The following is a 14208-nucleotide window of genomic DNA, read 5'->3' on the forward strand; positions in this document are numbered from 1 at the left end:
CCGGCGGACCTCCCGCAGGCACGCTGCTGAAAGCCACCTGACTGCCGTGCTTGGGGTGGCAAAATACATAGAGCTGCCCCTGTTCACCAGGCACGTGGAAAGATGTTTGCCTCTTTCTTAGATAAGATTGCTTGAAATACCTTTGCAAATGCTTCAAAATTAGGCCAAAATATCAGAGAGAGAGAAAACAAAAATGGAGTTCTGGGAAGTCAAGCCCAGACTCCACACAGTAGCTCTTCATAATATAACTGTCGCTCTCCTTTCTCAATGGTTTTGATAATTTAAATAATTATCAATATAGACGTTGGATTGTCATCATTAGATTCCACAGTTAAGTATCCTTTGATATTGTTAGGCCTAACTAAAAATATAGCATAAAGCCAGTTATGCCAACCTGAACAAAGCCAAGCTAACAGAGGCTTCTGGGTAATTCATAAGTGGAAAATGCCCGGAAGTTGCCTGTCTCTCACAGAGTTAGGCAACCATAAGACAAGAAAGGAACGGCATTCTGCAGGTACCAAGTATTGGTGGAGAAGGCAAAACTCTCCGTTTGTCCTGGGTCTCTCTACTCCCTACATTTGCTTACTGTGAGTGTAAGGCATTATTGCTCACATAAATCATATTATCCGTTTAGTAATCAAGGCGCAGTATTGTTCATATTAATTAATTAGTTGGGTTTACTAATAGTAAAAGCTTGGACTGCTAAATGAATAATTTGTGACGCGACGGACTGTCAAAAACAATATCCTAGTTGTAAAGAAGCAAGCTGGTTCGCTCTGGAGACGACTGCTCTCTATTGGCGTAGCATTGTCAATAAAGAGCTTTGATCGGACCGCTGGTGTTGCTGTCACTCTCGCGTCAGACAACGAACCGTGTGCTAGTATTGGCACGCGGGTCCCCAACAAGAATAGGGGCAGTTGACATCTCTCTCAGAACTAGTATTTTAGGCTGTCTCAGATTCAGCCACTCCTGGCAATTGGTTTACTCTCACATCACATTAAAGGTTATTTTGTGAGCAGAAGGTCACCGGTTAAAATAAAAGTAGAACAGATTCTAAGACAGAAAATAACAGCTTCAGAAAATGTTACCAAACTGCTTGCTAGCCCAGTTGGCCTGTAAGAGAAGCACCACAATGAATGCTGGTTTGGGTCTCCATCCATCTAATAGAGTATTTGGATGAAAGAGAAGATCCATGCAACGAATTAAAATTCCCCCACCATTAACAATGATTGCATTTGCTTCGCTAATTCCATTGGTTTGCAACAAAACAAGCCTATTGTGGGATGGGGCTTGTCATGGTGCACGGTGCTGTGGGGGCACATGCATTACACATGTTGAGGGGATCCGTTCAACATGAGTATGCTCCTTCTCAAGCCCACAAAGCATGGAACCTCTGGCTCACTCACAACCACATGACGTCACAAGATCACCCTCGTTCATCATTTGGCTTTGTAAACTAAAGCGGCGGCCACATGAGCTTTAATAACTGCTGCTTGGACAATGGCGGTGATATTATTAATGGCCCAGACGAACATCACACTTGGTTACTCTGGGATACATAAGACCAGTAAGATAATGAAGGTTATTTATAGCACGTTAGAGGACTTTTATAATGCCTGAGAAGTGATTGTGACAAGCCTCATTCCAAAACCCTCCTGATTGGGAGCATGAGTCCTGTAAGCTGGCACAGCCCACACTAACCATGGCGACAAAATTCCAATTGACCAATAATGGATCTCAGATTAGTGTGTGCCAAACCTGTGGCAATAAACTACTGTAACTCCCTACTTCAGGATACATCTAGCACTCACTAACAGATGGCTGTGGTCCGATTTCAAAGCACTACATCATTGACAATTCAAGCCCATAACCCCTCATTGAGTGGTTGGTTGTTCCTTAGACCGGTATTTTATCACACTAGGTCTCCACCTTGCGAGGCTACCATCTTCTCTTATGCGTCATCAATATAAGGCTGCATCGTAATTTCACTCCAGTGCATCTAGAGAAGGGGTTTTTCCAGTACGATACTGAAGGCCCAAAGAATCTGTGAGTCTTAAGTGCCACGATCACTTGTTGTTTGTTTAAGTATGTCAGCTCACCCAGGTCACACTAAAAGCAATGAAAGCTAATAAAACGAAGTGCTACTTACCCACCCCTGTCACCCATTTCTCTCTTCTGAAGTCCGGAACATGCCTGAATGGAACATCAATTGCATGAGTGAATAGCACTCAAGCCATCTAAGTTTGCGTTGCTTCTTCCCATCCCATCCTCCAAGATCTGCTCATCAGAATCAGTTAAAATAAAGCAAGCAGTTTTACCAATCTTGGAGCTTAAAAACAACAAATTATTGAAAGCTAATTCCAGGGAGAGTGGGAAAATACCTCCTAATGAGAGCCAGGCTGCTTAGCTAAGCAGACGCATCTGTCAAGATGCTAGCACACACCCCAGCACTTATATTGAGAGCCACTCCCAGGCCTACAATCCCGCTTGCAACATCACGAATCCGAATCTCACCAGTAAAAAATAATATTGTTTAGTTTGTTCGATGCTTTAATCTTGCAGCTTTTCCTGGAAGAGTCAAACATCACTTGTTCATATCAGCAAGTATCACCAGGACCCTAAACACTCTGAGAATCCCACTGCCCTTGGGACACCGTCCTTAAGAGAGCAGTCCTCCATTGCTCCTTTTTTATTAAACAAAAATCAACCAAACGGAGTGGGACCAATCTGCACCCACTGAAGTTTTTGCTCTTAACTCAAGCAACCACAATTGGGCTCTTGGCTTTAATGTTTACATTGAATGCCTAGCATTGGAGAGTTAAACAGCGTGGTGTAATGGGTTACGAGCACTGCAACTCTACTCTGTGTCCACATTATCAAGGCACAGCCAACGCTGCGCCAGGTGCAGCGCTGGCTAACACTGGTCTCTGGGTGTAACAAAGCAGCACCTGGTCATGCAGCGCGCCAACCAAAATGGCCACCAAACCTTTTATGGCTCCAAGGTATCAGAGTAACCAGAATAAATGTCACAACAAACAGAAAATGCTGACTACGACTCCCGACCTACTTTCTAACAAAAAAACACAGCTGCTCTTGCTCCACGAGCCAACGGACGAGCAGGAATTGCTTTGAAGTTCACAGCTGTTCTTGAAGGCAGGGGGAGTCCTGTGACGCTGCTTATGTGCGAAGGCTATTAGAGATAATTTGCGTTAGAATAAAAGGGGGAAGTCAAAACTTAAAATATAAAAGGTAGGTGCTGTACTCCAGTCCCTTAGAACTTGCAACAGGAGCGAGAACAGGTCCAGCTCAAAAATCCAACTCTCTCTCTCCCCCCACCTCCGCACACCCACCCCATCCACCTGTTTTAAAAAGCACATTGCAACCACTTGAATGCTGGGATAGCTGCCCACAATGCACCACTCCCAACAGCGCTGCAAATGCTGCAAATGTGGCCACACTGCAGCACTGGTAGCTGTCAGTGTGGCCACACTGCAGTGTTTTCCCTACACAGCTGTATGAAGACAGCTGTAACTCCCAGCGCTGTACAGCTGTAAGTGTAGCCATACCCATTGCTGAGCTACCCCTGGAACTCTCGCAGGTCACTGCTTCTTCTGCCTTCTCTAGCCAAGCCCCTCTCCCCCTACAGTCCTCCCTTACAATCACCTGAGCTGGATGTGGGGACACGGAGGAGCCAGCCAAGAAGAATTACTGCATCAAGGGTAAGAAATGTAAACTTGACCCAATATGCTGCATCAAGGCAATGATACGGGGAGGATCTATGACCTAGTGGTTAGATCAGGGGACAGCAAACTACAGCTACTGAATTTTAATTGTGGATCTTGCTGGGAAGGTGGTCCATTGGTTAGTGCAGGGAACTAGTACTCGGTCTCCCAGGTTCTACTCAGGACTCACAGGTACCATCCCTAGCTTTGAGAGACAAACGTGATTTAGATTTCTACCACCTCTGCATCTAACTTGCTATGAGAGTTGGGAAAAGAACTTGCGCTTTCTGTGATTCAGTTTCTGCACCTGCAAAATGGGTATAGTCTTGACCTACATCACAGCAGGGGTAATGATGTTTGCTTTCAGTATATCAGTCAGCCAATAGGTGGAATGCTGGACTGCCAGGATATAAGGGAAACTTTGATGTCCCAAATCCCAAGCCATTCCCTTTGCAATCCCAACTCCATCCCTCACTTGCAGTAGAGAAAAGACAAGTTGAATCTAAAAGGGATTCTTTATTAAGGTTGTTGGACACAGACAGACCCCGAGGTTCTCTCTGTGCTGTCTAGAATCCCCACACAAGGTCTTCTTATGCCCTGGCATGGACCCAGCAGTCACAGAGTGGATTGCTGATGACACAACAGCCTCAGGCAGCAGCAGAGCCCCAGCAAACAGGATCCTGCCACAAACACAGGAAGAACAGCAAAGAATCCTGTGGCACCTTATAGACTAACACGTTTTGGAGCATGAGCTTTCGTAGGTGAATACCCACTTCATCGGATGCATGCATCCAGCGAAGTGGGTATTCACCCACGAAAGCTCATGCTCCAAACCATGCATCCAACAAAGTGAGTATTCACCCACGAAAGCTCATGCTCCAAAACGTCTGTTAGTCTATAAGGTGCCACAGGATTCTCTGCTGNCACACTGCAGCGCTTTCCCTACACAGCTGTACGAAGACAGCTGTAACTCCCAGCGCTGCACACTTGCAAGTGTAGCCATTCCCTTAAAGATTTGCCTAGTTTTACAACAGGCCACGTAAACAACATGAGCGAAGTTAGTATAAACTAAAATTTCATACAGACACTGATAGGTTTATACTGCTCTATAGATGATAAACTGAAACATAAGTACAGTATTTATACGCCAATCGAGTTATTTTATAATCCCATGGCATAAATGAGACGCAGCCATTAGGCTGTGACACGTTGGTATTTTTATGTCTGGTTTTGTAAGGAAGTAGTTTTATGTGAGGTGACACTTGTGGGGTACTCAAGAGAAATCAGCCCCCTGAGAGGCGTACACTGGTCTGGAAAGGTTGAGAGCCACTGAGACAAAGCATGAATGTCAGGCTTATTTCCATGGCAATAGCCGAGGGCCTTCCATCCGGTTAGGACTTGCAGCAGCCAGCCTAGCTGTGGGAAGTAGGGGTGTAGGGGTGCTGCAGGACCACCAGGTTTTACGCAGGCTCTGCTCCCAGCCGCATGCCCGCCCCCAGCTGTGGCCCCAGCCTCAGCCCCCTTACCCCGGTCTGTGTCCCCCCATCTCCCAGAGACACAGCCGAGCTCCCAGCCTCAGTGCAGGGAGAGAGGCGCGGACAGGGTTAAGGGGGGGCGCAAGGTAAAAACTTTGGAGATAGTTTCACTATAAAATGTCCCTGCCCCACAGACAGCCCTGGTGCAGCCTGTGGATTCTCCGCAGTAACCGCAGCATCAGGGGTGTCTCTCCTCGGCAGAGCTGGTACAGGAGCCTCGCGTGAACTGGCCTTCAGCTAGCTCAAGTGGGATGTGAATATCCCGGGGCAGGTTTCATGGTTCTTTGCATTTCCTGACTGCCACCCCCCTCTCCGGATCTGGGCAAGAAGGACTGGGAGGGGGAAAGGGCTGTGGCTCCAGTTTGCTTACTTCTCCCCCACCCCACCCTACCCTAGTTCCACCTGCAGCAGACACTATTCATTGTGTGTGTGACCCCCACAGCGCCTGGGCGCCCCATTGTCCTGCACACACGCAGCCAGACGGTCTCTGCCCCCAGCAGCTCCCAGTCCACAGAGAAGCCCCAGACGAAGGGCCAAGGGGAAACACGCCCAGTGAGGGGAAGGGGCTGAGCCAACGTCCCGCAGCAGGTCAGGGGCAGAGCTGGGGTAGCCCCATCTCCTGCATGCTAGCCCACTGCCCCAGCCACTAGCCCACACTGCCTGGCTTCTGGCTGTTAGCTGCTGCGTGAAGTGGCCTAGGCCTGACCCCTAGGGAATGAGCCTCGGCCGCTGGCAGGTGGGTCGTGCTGTGATCCCCTTACAGAGATGGGGACTCCCAGCCATACAGCAGCTCGACTGGACACAGCTATAATCTGCTTCCACGCCCGGGAAACAGCTTCAGCTTCCGCCAGGGGGCGGGGAGCCGAGCAGCTTATTGCTCGAGTGCGGCTGTCGGGGGAAAGCTGAACTGTTGCAAAGACCCCGTACTGTCCCCCCAGGCCGAGCTGCCTGCGTCAGGCTCTCTCTAAGGCCTACTTTCCCTTTAAGCAGCCTGGGCCCTGTCAGTTGGCTGGATTCCCGGGGAGGGCGGCTACCTCTCAGCTGTGTGCAGCCCGCGGTTGTATCACTGCTGCTCTGGAGCTCCTGGCTGGAAGTGGGGGGGTTTCACTCTGGCTGGGAGGCACCTGGCTGGGGTCTGTGCACAGGTGAGTCCGGCAGCCGGGAGGGGGGTTGGGGCACTGCAGAGTGTTGCTGCACTCTGGGGTTTTGCACGGCCACAGAAGAATGGCTGACCTGGGAGGGAGAGGAACAGGCTTTGCTCCTGGCTGCAGCTGCAAAAACAGGAACTGAAACCGCTTCCAAGGCCCTGAGCTGGCCAGCCCGCAGTTCCCATGCAGGGGCTGGGGGGCTGTTAGTGGGGACTGGCTGGCCAAGCTGCAACTACACTGAGCTTTGGAGCCCAGGGTGTTCTGAGAGCAGGGGAGAGAACCCAGCTGTCCTGCCCAGCCAGGCAGCAGAACAGGTGTCACCAGGCGAGCACTGACTGCTGCGCTCCCTCTCCAGAGCTTCCGCTGTGCAAAGAGCCTGGTGGTGCCTGGGTGTGTAAGAGCCAGGCTGAACTGAGTGGATCTGGGGCACGTCAGACCCTCCCCTGTGCTGGTCATGGAGCATTTCCCCGAGGGCAGCCGTTGCTCACCATGCCCCAGAGCAGGTGAGCCTTCTGAGCAGCACGAGGGTCCTGTGGTTAGAGCTGTGGCTGGGAGTCAGGCCATCTGGGGTCTCCCCAGGGAAGTGTTAGATCCACAGAGCTTCGCACCGAAGTATGCAAGCCCAGGTGTGCAAAGAGAGGGACTGAGCAGCCTGTGTCTGTAACCAGCAGTGCCAGGCTCCCGGGTCAGTGCCCAACCCATCACCCTGCAGCGGCCTGGTGACCGGGGAATGTGTCTAGTTTTACTGGGGCTGTCTGCATAGGGGAGGGGAGAGCAGGGGGTGACTTTAGGTGAGGGACAGGACCTGAGCCTGTAACCTGAGCCAGGCAGGTGGGGTGGGGGAAGCTGGACAAAGGGAGGGAGCCTGCTGGAGGGGTTTTTAGTTTCAGTTTTGGGCTGGCTGGGAAGAGGCAGGAACCCCACGTCTGGGGTCTAAGCTCCTTGCCCCCCAGAGGGACCTGGCTGAGGGGTCCTGGTTGTACCTATAAACCCTGCTTGGACTGTGTTCCTGTCGGCTAATAAACCTTCTGTGTTACTGGCTGGCTGAGAGTCACGGTGAGTCACAGGAAGTGGGAGGTGCAGGGCCGGACTCCCCCACACTGCGTGATATTGGGGTTATGCTCACGCACTCCGATGACGGGGCTGGGGAGAATTTCCCAAATGTTTTTCTGTTCGCTGTGATCACTGGCTGGGGGGAGACAAATCAAACCGCCAGATGAACACTCCTGGGGGCCAGGCAAAGTGGCCGTGCAGGGGGTTTATGGCCGTTCGTGCCTTAAAACAATCCCCGAGTTGTGTGCCTGCCGTGTTGCATGGAGCTGGACGCCTTGAGGGCTGTTGGCCATGCCCAGGGAGGATGAGAGTCCCGGCTGTGCAGCTGACAGCACCAGGCAGGGTCAGCAAGTCTGGGCTGTCCCAGGCAGCATGGGCCGTTGTGTCTTGTTCTATGTCCCAAGCGCCGGGGCTCCCACCCCTTCCCTCCCACCACTTTGTTCCTCTACCCAGCTGACACCTGCCCCTTCTGGGGTCTCCCACCCCCTCCCGCTGCCCAGGCCTCTCCTCCCATCCCAGGGCTGGGCCCCCTGCCCTGCTCCTTGCTGGGGAAGGTGAAAGAGCAGGGGAGGAATAAGGAATCCAGGAAGTGCCCCATGGAGTCGAGGAGCTTCCTGGGGGCTTGGTCCCAGTGGATGGTTATTGTCCTTTGTCCTCAGCAGCGTGGGGCAAAGTCCCAGGTACAGAGCGGCTCTTCTCCCACGAGTCCAGGAAGCCTCTTCTGCTCCCAAGCGTGGAATCTCTGGGAACTTGGGATCCAGGGATCTGCTCCCAACCCTCCTGCAAGGTCAGCAGGTCATCCTGAGCAGAAAGAGCCCAACGGGCCGGCTGTGACCTCGCAGCGTTGCACCCCGCTGGGTAGGTACCGCGCTGGGCAAGGGATCACTGCAGTGTGAGCTGCTCTGTGCTTGGATCTGGGGGAGGGGAGAAGCTGATCCACAAACACCTGCCATCCCGTCCCCCTCCAGACGGGATCACAGCCCGTTAGTCTGGGGAGCTGCTTGGAGCGTGGGGCATGGAACCTCCACAGCCAGCCTGTCACCAGCTGGGGCTGGCGTTTAAAGGGGCAGCGTCCGTCTAGTGAATCCCCCTGCCCTGCCCCCCAGCCCCTCTGTCCTGAGTCCCTGGGTGAGATTGTCTCCCCCTGCCCCCAACCCGTTCCTGGTGCTCCTCTCGCAGGGCAGGGCTGATGGGTGGGTGGTGAGGTAGCTGGGAGTGGAGGCGTGGAAGGTGTTTGCCAGGAGTCAGTGAGGGGGACGGGGGGAGCCCAGTGCAGCGAGAAGTGAGGGGCACTGCGGAAAGTGGCCGGTGGATCAGCAATGTCCCAATCCACTCCCCTGGCTTTAAACTCTGTCTGCGCTAGGTTCCCTGGGCTGCGCAGCTCCATGGCCCCGTACCGCATCCGGCAGTATGAGGACGGTGACTACGAGGTGGTGCGCACCATGTTCGGCCATGGGATTAAGGAGCACGCTTCTGCTGGCTACATTCACATGCTGAAGTGTCTCCAGACCCAGCTGCTCTTCTTGGGCCTGTTTCTGGCAGTGCTCGCAGCCTCTGGGTCCCTCCTGGTCTCCCTCCTGGCTCTCCTGCTCACTCTCATTGGGGGCTGGTTTTACATGCGGTCTCTCTGGACCGATTATGTCCAGCAGTCTCTTCGCAACGACCTACTGGACATCCGGAGAACCTACCTGGAGGCAGCAGACTCTTGTTTCTGGGTGGCAGAGGCTGAGGAGACTGTGGTGGGCATGGTGGGGGCCGTCCTGCCAGATGACCCCTTGGAAAGGGGGCGCGCCCTGGAACTGAAGCGCATGTCCGTGGGGAGGGAACACCGGGGCCGGGGCATTGGCAGGGCGCTCTGCAGGACGGTCATCCACTTTGCCCAGGAATGTGGGTACAGTGCGGTCGTGCTGTCCACCTCCATGGTTCAGTACTCGGCCCAGCAGCTGTATGAGAGCTTGGGCTTCCGGAGGGTCTCGGAACGGTCCCCATCGCTCCTCGCTAGCTTCCTGCAGTTCTCTGTGTTCTATTACCGATACGAGATTCCAGCGTCTCACTGAAGGCTCAGGGGTGGCGATTCTTCACCTGCCCACTCAGCCGCTGAGAGCTTTGCCTGTCTTGTTAATTAACTCCCAGCAAGATGATACTTATTTACCTTTTTGGTTAAAAAATAACTGAGCTTGGAGGAAAAGTCTCACTCGCATGACACTGTTTTTGTGCTGGCTTGGGATTATTGTTCCCCCAGGGCCAGGGGCTCCCCCTTCCCCACAGCCACCTGGGTCCCCTGGATCTGAACTTCACCCCTGGAGCTGAGCCGGCCAGGTTCAGACTCACCCCCATTGCTCAGTGGTTCCTAGATGATCCCTGACCCCTAGAAAACCAGGCGACCCTGGCAAGGAAACCTCCATGAAGGTTCATTTGAATGTTCACCCACTCTTCTTTGATGGGTTCATGTCTCATTCCTGTCATCCACAAATGTCCAATCCTTGGATCTTGCCAATTTCTTCACCCCTGCACAACATCCAGTAGCAGTGAGTTCCACAGGCTGGCTATGTGTTGTGTGGAAAGGCAATTCCTTTGCTAGGTTTACAATGTCCCAGCTTTCCCTTTCGCTGGCTGTCCCCTTGTCGGTGTATCCTGGGACAAGGAGGACACAAGCGCTGGATCTTCGTTCTGTACCCCATTCGTTCTTTTATTCACATTGAGCACGTCACCTTAGAAAGGAGACGGATAAGAGTGAACAAGCCCAGGCTCGCTGAACTCTTCATGGGAGAGTTTTTCCAGGCCCTTGTTTATCCCCGTTGCCGTCCTCTGAACCTGCTAGTTCTGCAATGTCCTTTTGGAGCTGGCCCGTATCCGGATCGACCTTCTCTTTGCCGGCCTGTGTGGACCGGGCACGTGGCAGCCCTGGGTGCACATGCTCACTTGCTCTCGCTCCTCGCAGCCCAGAGTACTCGGCACCTCCCCGACAGCCCCACTCGCTCACCCGTTTCCAGGCAGCGCGAGGTGTCTCTATTGCAGCAGCAGCAGCCCTGGCAGGAAACGAGTGAGGGTGCAAACGCCCAGCTTGGCCGGAGCACACAGCTCAGTCTCGGGGGTCGTGTCCTCGGCGCTAAGGGCACAGCTCGGTGGCTGGTTCCCAGGGCCGTTGACGGAGACGTGCTAGCTCTGATTTGAACTGCTGGGCCAAAAGTAGCCATGTGCCTGCCGGAGCTCAGGCTAGCTGGCTGGGTATGTACCCAGGGGAGGGCAGCTGGGACTGGTCGTAGGCAGCTGACCAGAGCTATGGGTCTCCCAGAGCGGTGTGACCCAAAGTGCCTCGTGTGCCAGCACCATGCAGCACCCCCAGAGCCCCAGCCCCACCCCGCACAGGGGCTGGGAAGTGCCAATCCGTTGGGGTCCTCGGCTGGGTGGTGCCACCCAGCGAGAAAGCCTGCACTGCGGTCAGCAGCCAACAGCCGGGATTCTGCGGCATCAGCTCCTCCCCAGCCATTCCCAGGGCAGGGACTCCCGCAGCAGCTGAGCCAGACCCCAGGGGCTGATGGAGAGCAGGCCTCGCAGCAGGAGGAATGCCTGGTTTTAATCCTGCCCAGCACAAGGCTGGGCCGGTGCAGTGGTTAAGGGCACTGCTTGGACTGGGGTGACACTAGAGCTTGCCTGTTCCCCCAACAGCCTGCCTGGGTGCCTTGGCCAGTCAGCTTACTTAGCTGGCTCTGTGCCCAGTCCCTACCGTGCTGGGGCTAGCAGCCTGCCCTGCCTACAGTGGGGTGGAGGAGAGAGATGGTGTTGAAAGAAATCATGCCTCTACCATGCTACTAGAATCTTGAGGCGTCAACAAGCAGTGTGGACAAGGGGGAGCCAGTGGCTATCAGTGTACTTAGATTTTCAGAAAGACTTTGCCAAGGTCCTCAAAGGCTTTAAGCAAAGTAAGCTGCCATGGGATCAGAGGGAAGGTGCCTCTCATGAATCGTAACTGGCTAAGAGATGGGAAACAAAGGGTAGAATAAATGGTCAGTTCTCAGAATGGAGAGAGGTAAATAGTGGTGTCTCCTGCAGGGGCTGTACTGGGCCCATCCTGTTTCAACATATTCTAAATAATCTGGCAAAAGGGGAAAACAGTGAGGTGGTGGAAATTTGCAGATGATACAAATGACTAGAGCGATAGCTGTGGTTACGTCGTATCAGCAAAAAGGAGTCTTGTTGGCACCTAGGAGACTAACAAAACTTATTTTTGGGTATAAGCCTTTCGTGGCTAGCCACCACCTTCATCAGATTGCATGGAGTGGAGAATGGCCTAACGCTCCTGCCTCCGCCAGCCACCAGCACTGGGTCTGCTGCTGGGAATTGGAAGAATCCAGACATAATGACGGCTTTAGAGCTGCAGAAGGCGCTACCACCGGCGCGAGGAGGGAAGGCCAAAGACCTAAGGACCAGGACCCCACCTTTCCTGGTACATCGTATTTTCACCACCTAGCTCAGGCAGCGGAGCCCTCTCCACCCAGTGATGCGCATCAGCCGGTCCAGCCCTTCCCCAGGCCTCAGAAAGTGCCACGTGCAGAGAAAGCCAGCCCAGGCTGGGTACCGTCTCCCATAGCACCAGATAGTTAAGGGTTAATGCCTCTTTTACCTGTAAAGGTTAAGAAGCTCAGTAAACCTGGCTGACACCTGACCAGAGGACCAATGGGGGGACAAGATACTTTCAAATCTTGGTGGGGGAAGTCTTTTGTTTGTGCTCTTTGTTTTGGGGGTTGTTCGCTCTGGGACTAAGAGGGACCAGACGTCAATCCAGGCTCTCCAAATCTTTCTGAATCAGTCTCTCATGTTTCAAACTTGTAAGTAACAGCCAGGCAAGGCATGTTAGTCTTATTTTTGTTTTCTCAACTTGTAAATGTTCCTTTTTTGCTGAGAGGATTTTACCTCTGTTTGCTGTAACTTTGAACCTAAGGCTAGAGGGGTTCCTCTGGGCTATATGAATCTGATTACCCTGTAAAGTATTTTCCATCCTGATTTTACAGAGATGATTTTTACCTTCTTTCTTTAATTAAAAGCTTTCTTTTTAAGAACCTGATTGATTTTTCCTTGTTTTAAGATCCAAGGGATTGGATCTGGACTCACCAGGAATTGGTGGGGGAAAGGAGGGGGGGATGGTTAAAATTCTCCTTGTGTTAAGATCCAAGGGGTTGGATCGGTGTTCACCAGGAACTTGGTGAAAAAGCCTCTCAAGGCTGCCCAGGGAGGGGAGGTTTTGGGGGGACAGGAAGTGTTCCAGACACTGAAATTTCTGGCTGGTGGAAGTGTTACCAGATCTAAGCTAGTAATTAAGCTTAGAAGTGTCCATGCAGGTCCCCACATCTGTGCCCTAAAGTTCAGAGTGGGGGAGGAATCTTGACAGGCCCTATTGACACGGGGCGGCAGAGTGGAGGGGCGGGGGACGGATCCGCAGAGGAGATGATTGCATCTGTTTGGATTAATCAGCTAAGCTGTGAAGCAAACAGGGCTGCTTCCCCCTCTCCCCGGCCTGCCAGCCTTTCTTCCCTAGCCAGCTGTTGGGGGCGTGGGGCAGGGGGAGGTGGGCTGAGGAGGGTCAGTGACTGGGGGTGTTTGTCTCTGGGTAGAAGCAGGAGTTGTAGGGAGGCTGGGGGCAGGGGGTTAGGCGGCTCATTGAGTGACAGGTATGCTATAGGGTCAGCTAGTGAGAAGGGGGGTGCACACTTGGAGGGCTGGGCCGTGCCTGGGGGGAGGGGGCAGGGCAGGGACTAGCCAAGCAGCTGGGAAAGGCCTTTGTTGCTGGAAGCAGGTTACATCAGATGGGTGCCCCTCCAAGCCAGGAACACACCATGGCTTCGTGGCTTTGTGGAAAGCTGACATATCTGGGGTGCTTTGCATAATACACCAAGAAGTGCTCGGCCCTAAACCTGACAAGGGAGACAGGCTGAAACCTGTAATGAACTACATGGTGCAGATTGTTCACTTCATACGTGCTTGCTCCCTGTGTCACCATCCGGGTGGAGAACTTGTGGACCAAATTGAAACAGAAGATGGAGACCTCGTCACGCCCACTGAAGTGCAGTGGTGACACCGTGGTTAAAGTCCTGGACTGTTCCCTGACACTTCTACCAGAAATCCAACTGGTTCTTGCTCAGAAATCTCAAATGTACCAGAGTTAGAAGATGAAAACTGGATTTTGGATGTGGCTTTTCTCATCGCTGGTCACCTGAACGTGTTGAATGAGTCATTGCAGGGGGAAAAAAATCACCTCTTGCCCACACTAATTGCTAGTGTCAGAAAATTCATGCTACACCTGCAGTTAATGTCAACTCAGTTACCTCCAGGTGACTACACTCTCTGCCTTCATTTGAAAAAAAACACTAGACAAACACTGATTAAGGAACTGAATCTGATCTGTCAGTTCACAGACAAGTGCTGGCTACACTGGCAGAGTGTTTCGACAACCGCTTTTCTTCTCGGAGAGCTCTGAAGTCCTGCCTCTCAGTGCTCTCAAATCCATTTGCGTTTGATCTAGGCAAATGTGGAGTAGCATGGGAGAGCTCTGGGGGTATAAAAGGAAGTTTGAGGAGGAATTAACTCATGGCCGTGCCCTGGATGAAGACGAAATTAACTAGCTAAAGGAAAGGTTTATGAGAACGGTGGTTGAATACCCCAGTCTAGTTCTCCAGCAAGGCATTGCAAAGCTGATGTCAATCTTTTTGCACAACATACCCAGGCAAGCAGACGTTTTCTGCTATGGGACAC

The 14208-nt window shown here is 52.7% G+C and overlaps 1 protein-coding gene across 2 annotated transcripts; it reads left to right on the forward strand.

Annotated features, from left to right (window-relative positions):
- Positions 1-6171: 6171 nt before the first annotated feature.
- On the forward strand, positions 6172-12518 carry LOC116829277 (N-acetyltransferase 8B). 2 transcript variants are annotated; one of them, XM_032788000.2, is made up of 3 exons: positions 6172-6402; positions 8118-8316; positions 8822-12518. In XM_032788000.2, exon 3 carries the CDS (start codon positions 8844-8846, stop codon positions 9513-9515), a length of 672 nt encoding a protein of 223 aa, XP_032643891.1. In that variant the 5' UTR covers positions 6172-6402; positions 8118-8316; positions 8822-8843; the 3' UTR covers positions 9516-12518. The 2 variants fall into 2 exon arrangements, with proteins under 2 accessions (XP_032643891.1, XP_032643890.1); XM_032787999.2 differs by having other exon boundaries at positions 6298-6402; positions 8121-8316.
- Positions 12519-14208: the final 1690 nt, after the last annotated feature.

The sequence above is a fragment of the Chelonoidis abingdonii genome, chromosome 5, assembly GCF_003597395.2.
Source record: "Chelonoidis abingdonii isolate Lonesome George chromosome 5, CheloAbing_2.0, whole genome shotgun sequence".
Lineage (NCBI taxonomy): Eukaryota > Metazoa > Chordata > Testudines > Testudinidae > Chelonoidis > Chelonoidis abingdonii.